General features: G+C 41.9%; 1 protein-coding gene across 2 annotated transcripts in view; it reads left to right on the forward strand.

Annotated features, from left to right (window-relative positions):
- The window catches only part of LOC115157589 (collagen alpha-1(XI) chain), a gene marked incomplete in the record, with an annotated part of 129,459 nt that extends 123,116 nt beyond the window's left edge, over positions 1-6,343 (forward strand). For both annotated transcript variants that reach the window (XM_029705972.1, XM_029705973.1), the window contains 5 exon segments: positions 1-253; positions 1,304-1,416; positions 2,495-2,563; positions 2,732-2,965; positions 4,524-6,343. The exon segment at positions 1-253 is cut by the window's left edge and continues 18 nt beyond it. In XM_029705972.1, the coding sequence (XP_029561832.1) occupies positions 1-253; positions 1,304-1,416; positions 2,495-2,563; positions 2,732-2,965; positions 4,524-4,670 (816 nt within the window).
- Positions 6,344-6,838: the final 495 nt, after the last annotated feature.

Raw genomic sequence — 6,838 nt, forward strand, 5'->3', positions numbered from 1 at the left:
ATCCAGCCGCTGCCCATCCAGCAGGCGAGCAGGAAGAACAGACGGCAGGCGGAGGACGACGGCGTGCAGGGCGACGCGGCGGGAGGCATGGCGGACTACGGCATGGAGGCCACAGCGGACATGGAGGACGTGTTCGGGTCCCTGAATAACTTGAAGCAGGACATCGAGAGGATGAAGTTCCCCATGGGAACACAGGACAACCCTGCCAGGACCTGTAACGACCTGCACCTCAGCCAGCCTGACTTCCCTAACGGTGGGTTCAATCAATCAAACAGACTGTATTGTCCTCAGAGGGAACTTTGGTTTCCAGGTAAAACACAGAGTTATAAACAGTACATAGAAAGGACAGACTGAGTTACAAAAACATCATCATCATCATCATCATACAGCAACTTCAGGAGCTGGTTAGCAATGAAGTGAGAGAGAGCAGCTACTAGAAGGAGCCCCACACACAGCAAATAGACATTGCATATTAAATATTCATTAACAAGTGCATTATTGACTTGGCCAAAGGTCTATGTGACTGAAACGTTGCAGTAAAGTAGGAAAGTAAAAAAAAATCACAAAGAGTAGTGATTTACAATGTTGATTCCTGGTGACGTACTGTGTATGCTGGTTTCAACTCAATCTGAGCATCTCATTATAATCTGAGCATCTCATTATAATCTGAGCATCTCATTATAATCTGAGCATTTCATTATAATCTGAGCATTTCATTATAATCTGAGCATCTCATTATAATCTGAGCATATCGTTACAATCTGAGCATTTCATTATAATCTGAGCATTTCATTATAATCTGAGCATCTCATTATAATCTGAGCATCTCATTATAATCTGAGCATCTCATTATAATCTGAGCATCTCATTATAATCTGAGCATTTCATTATAATCTGAGCATCTCATTATAATCTGAGCATATCGTTACAATCTGAGCATTTCATTATAGTCTGAGCATCTCATTATAATCTGAGCATCTCATTATAATCTGAGCATTTCATTATAATATGAGCATCTCATTATAATCTGAGCATCTCATTACAATCTGAGCATCTCATTACAATCTGAGCATCTCATTATAATCTGAGCATCTCATTATAATCTGAGCATCTCATTACAATCTGAGCATTTCATTATAATCTGAGCATTTCATTATAATCTGAGCATCTCATTACAATCTGAATGATTTCTGTTTTACAGTACTATGAGGGACATTGTTTAATAACCTTGCCATAGGGCCCCAGTACATCATGTTTATGACCTTGCCATCCTGTTAATGATTGCGTGTGTTGTGATGTTCAGGTGAATACTGGATTGATCCTAACCAGGGCTGTACTGGAGACTCCTTCAAGGTCTACTGTAACTTCACCGCTGGAGGAGAGACCTGTATCAACCCTGACAAGAAGTCCGCTGGCGTACGTTTCCATTGGTCATTTCTGGAAAAGAATGTCTAGAATGTCTGTAATGCCTATAAATACAAAAAAGTTTCCAAATGGGTCCTTCGGCTGTCCCCATAGGAGAACCCTTTTCGGTTCCAGTTAAAACCCGTTTTGGTTCTAAGTAGAACCCTATTGGGTTCCATGTAGAACCCTATGTAGAAAGGAACCCAGTGGAACCCAAAAAGGGTTCTTCTGTGGGGACAGCCGAAGAACCCTTTAAGGTTCTAGATAGCACCTTTTTTTCTGACCTTCTGAGTGTACAGTAGTTAATATGAACTATTTAACAATTTTATACTCAGTGTTTTACTGTCTATTTAGGATGTAAATCTATAGAATGTTTTTTTATTTTAACCTTAATTTTACTAGGCAAGTCAGTTAAGAACAAATTCTTATTTACAATGACAGCCTAGAACAGTGGGTTAACTGCCTTGTTCAGGGGGCAGAAAGACAGATTTTTACCTTGTCAGCTCGGGGATTTGATCTAGCAACCTTGTGGCTACCTCCCCTACGCTCTAGGCTACCTGCCAACCCTACATTCTAACCACTAGGCTACCTGCCTCCCCGACACTCTAACCACTAGACCACCTGCCAACCCCACACTCTAACCACTAGGTTACCTGCCGCCCCTACACTCTAACCACTAGGTTACCTGCCGCCCCTACACTCTAACCACTAGACTACATGCCGACCCTACATTCTAAGCACTAGGCTACCTGCCTCCGCTACACTCTAACCACTAGGTTACCTGCCGCCCCTACACTCTAACCACTAGGTTACCTGCCGCCCCTACACTCTAACCACTAGGCTACCTGCCGGCCCCACACTCTAACCACTAGGCTACCTGCCGCCCCTACACTCTAACCACTAGGCTACCTGCCGCCCCTACACTCTAACCACTAGGCTACCTGCCGCCCCTACACTCTAACCACTAGGCTACCTGTCACCCCTACACTCTAACCACTAGGCTACCTGTCGACCCAACAGTGAACATGTTGTTTTCTAACCTGGTGACCTGTTCATTCATTCATGGTGTTGTGTTTGTTCTGTGTAACAGGTCAGAATATCTAACTGGCCAAAAGAGGCTCCAGGATCATGGTTCAGTGAATTCAAACGTGGTAAAATAGTAAGTAGAGAAAATATCCAACTCTCAAAGCAGTTATACATGATCAACATAGAGATGTACAATAGACATTTCAAACTCAGGGCAAGATAACCTACAGTGAGACTAAATGTATCATCTCCATAACCCTCTCTACACCTCCCTCCCTCCCTCCCTCTCTCCTTCTACCAGTTGAACTATGTGGACATGGAGGAGAACACGATCCAGACAGTCCAGATGACCTTCCTGAAGCTGCTCAGCTCGTCAGCCCGTCAGAATTTCACCTACATCTGCCACCAGTCTGTAGCCTGGTACGATGCCAAGGCAGACGGCTACGACAAGGCTCTCCGCTTCCTGGGCTCCAACGACGAGGAGATGTCCTATGATAACAACCCCTTCATCAAGGCCCTGTCGGACGGATGCTCGGTATGTAGTCTTAAAAAGTCAGATTTAGCTTGCAGCTTGGAGCGTCCATTGGAATTTGCATTAGTTCTATTAGAGATTCCATTTGTCCCATTGGAGATCCTATTGGTTCCATTGGTTCCATTATAGATTCCATTAGTGCCATTAAAGATTATGTTAGTGCCAACACAGATTTTATTTGTTCTATTAGAGATTATATTGGTGCCATTAGAGATTCCATTGTCTCCATTATAGTTGCTATTGGTTCCATTAGAGATTCCATTGGAGATTCCATTAGAGATTCCATAAGTTCCATTGAAGATTACATTAGTTCCATTGGAGATTTCATTGGTTCCATTAGAGATTCTGATTCTGATTATGGTTCCGTGTGGCTCAGTTGGTAGAGCATGGCGTTTGCAACGCCAGGGTTGTGGGTTCAATTCCCACGGGGGACCAGTTCGGAAAAAATAAAAATACATTTTTTTAAATGTATGTATTCACTACTGTAAGTCGCTCTGGATAAGAGCGTCTGCTAAATGACTAAAATGTAAATGTATATTCCATTGGTTCCATTGGAGAGTTCTTTAGAAATTCCATTAGTTCCATTGAAGATTTCATTAGAGATTCCATTAGTTCCATTGGAGATTCCATTAGTTCCATTGAAGATTCCATTACTTCCATTGGATATTCCATTTGTTCCATTGGAGATTCCATTAGAGATTCCATTAGTTCCATTGAGATTCCATTAGTTCCATTGAGATTCCATTAGTTCCATTAGAGATTCCATTAGTTCCATTAGAAATTCCATTAGTTCCATTGGAGATTCCACTAGTTCCATTGGAGATTCCACTAGTTCCATTGGAGATTCCATTAGTTCCATTGGAGATTTCATTGGTTCCATTAGAGATTCCATTGGTTCCATTGGAGATTCCATTGAGATTCCATTGAGATTCCATTAGTTTCATTAGAGATTCCATTAGTTCCATTGAGATTCCTTTAGTTCCATTGGAGATTTCATTAGTTCCATTGGAGATTTTATTGGTTCCGTTAGAGATTCCATTAGTTCCATTGAGATTCCATTAGTTTCATTGAGATTCCATGAGTTCCATTGAGATTCCATGAGTTCCATTGAGATTCCTTTAGTTCCATTGGAGATTTCATTAGTTCCATTGGAGATTCCATTGGTTCCGATGAAATTTCCATTAGTTCCATTGAGATTCCATTAGTTCCATTGGAGATTCCATTGGTTCCGATGGAATTTCCATTAGTTCCATTGACATTCCATTATTTCCGTTGGAGATTCCATTGGTTCCGATGAAATTTCCATTAGTTCCATTGAGATTCCATTAGTTCCATTGGAGATTCCATTGGTTCCATTGGAGATTCCATTGGTTCCATTGGAGATTCCATTGGTTCAAATTAGAGATTCCTTTGGTTCCATTGGAGATTGCTAATTGGTCATCATATGGTAGTTCCTGGTAGATATTGATTGATCTTAGTATCTACATTTGACACCACAATAACTCCTTGCCTCCCCTCCTCCTCCACTCCATCCCTCCCCCTCTCTCCCTCCCCTCTCCAGCTGAAGTCGGGCTACTCCAAGACGGTGATGGAGATCAACACTCCTCGCGTCGACCAAGTGCCCATCATCGATGTCATGTTTAATGACTTTGGCGACCCCAGCCAGCGGTTCGGGTTCGAGGTGGGCCCCGTCTGCTTCATGGGCTAGGACCTGACCACCCCCTGAACCCTAACCGCCCCCCCCCCCCCGAACCAGCTGAAGGACAGTGTTAGAGGGCGTTCTGTTCCATGCATGCATTGTACTGCTGACTGAGTACCTGACATCCATCAATCACCCTGTTCTCTCCTAGACCTGACCTGGCCTTGTCTCAGGGGCTCTAAACAAAACCTGTGTTTTATATCATTGATATGATCAGACCACCAGCATCAGACCACCAGCACACTGCCCTCCCCCATTGAACAACAGGCCCCCCCTCTGCCCTACCCACTATAGAACAACATGCCCCCCCTCTCCCCTATCATAGAAGCATTGTCCCAGGGGAATACTCCTCGCCCTTGTAGGGCCAATCACGTAATGACTTTAACTTGTAACGAGAGGAAGTGACATCAGGAATAAAGGACGTTTGATGCCGTGGACGGACAGTGGCGCACTTTCAGCAAACAGAGGGAGGACCCACTCGCCCCAACCCTCAAAAACCTCCTTTTCTCCTCCTTGTCTCCCCTCTCCTCACCCCTTACCTTGATTAGAGGGAGGATCCCCTCACCCCACCCAAGCCCCCTTCCCTCCCCTCATATCACCCCTCGTCCTTACCCCTTTTCCCCCCCAAACACCCTTCCTTCCCTGTCTCCTCCCTCGTCCCTCCCCCAGCCCAGCCTCCCTGTCTGGTAGCTCCAGTGCTGTTCCAGATACAACCACAGAGGTGCTTTTGTGCGGAACACAGAACACCAAAGGTGCTACAAAAAAAAAAGTGAATTTTGCAAAAAACTGTAATTATTATTATTATTATTATTATTATTTTGTACAATACTGTTCTCTTTCTGAATCCACTCTTCAAAAAAGAAACTTGCATGTGTAACAAAAGCTCTTAATATTAATGTTTTAATAAATGTTGGTTTTAAACTATATAGAAAATACATTTGCAATAAATATATTTGTTTGTGTTAAATATCTGTTGAGAAACAAATGGGTAAGTAAGTAATACTAGGTTGTTGTGTTTGGGATACAGTGTAATATCAGCAATACAAATAATTATGAAGAATCTCCTTTGTAAATATTGACCATTATAAAGCACTTACAGCATTATTCTCCCCCTCCAAGACTATACTATACTCTACAGTAAGGGTTATATACATAGTTGGCCTATATACAGTAAGGGTTACTAAACCAAACTGGACTACAACCACCTCAAACCATGTTGTCTCATAACTGACTTGTTGTTGTTGTTTTAAATTATTACTTCCTGTTTTGATTATTTGTGCCCACTAAATCAGGAATTTAAGATTGCAGAGTAATTTAAAATGAGTAATGTAAAAATGTCCACAAAGCCAGTACATATGCACTCAACAAGCTTCTTCTGCCACATAGATTTTATCCCACAGAATGGTATACCTCAATCGCTCTATGTACATTAATGTTGAGATGCTATAGGATGGATAACAAACCCTGTATATACCTTGATTTGTACAATTAAGTTAATATATTTGGGCGGGGAATTATTTTTAAAGGAAAGAAAAACACTTCTTGTCTATTTCCTAACAGTTTGTGAATGATGCCAAATAAATTAGCCCTTAATAGTTGGACCGTTTCTGTAACAGTAATGAGGAAGTGTTTTCATGTGCTTTTGATGGTTGATTCATATTAAAACTGGATTCTGAACAATGTGTTGATTTGACCGTGTGTATTGTTCACTCTCTAGAGGGATTATAATTCCTTGTGATAATTCCATGTTGCTTTATTTTGACAGATTATTTTCCCTTCGTCAAAGGATTAAATAATCCTAATCCTAATCTTTGTCAGATTAGGCTAAACTATGGTGTGATAGGTCTTATAGATGGGTTAGCTGACAAAGTCAGGAAAAACGATACTCAAACTTCAATGGGGCAGAAGTACCTGTGTTGTTGTGATTCTGGATGACAAGAAGCTGCCATGTGGGGAATCGTAGGTGGTTCGTTTCAGCTACATCTGCATTGCTTCCTGTTTGGGGATTTAGGCTGGGTTTCTGTGCAGCACTTTGTGACATCAGCTGATGTAAGAAGGGCTTTATAAATAGATTTGATTTGATTGAGCTACTTTCATCTTGTTCTTGATACCATGCCTTTTTTTTTAGGTATTTTGACTGATGTCACATCTATGATAATATGGCTAAACTTAGCTAG

Source organism: Salmo trutta, chromosome 21 (assembly GCF_901001165.1).
Source record: "Salmo trutta chromosome 21, fSalTru1.1, whole genome shotgun sequence".
NCBI classification, from domain to species: Eukaryota; Metazoa; Chordata; class Actinopteri; order Salmoniformes; family Salmonidae; genus Salmo; species Salmo trutta.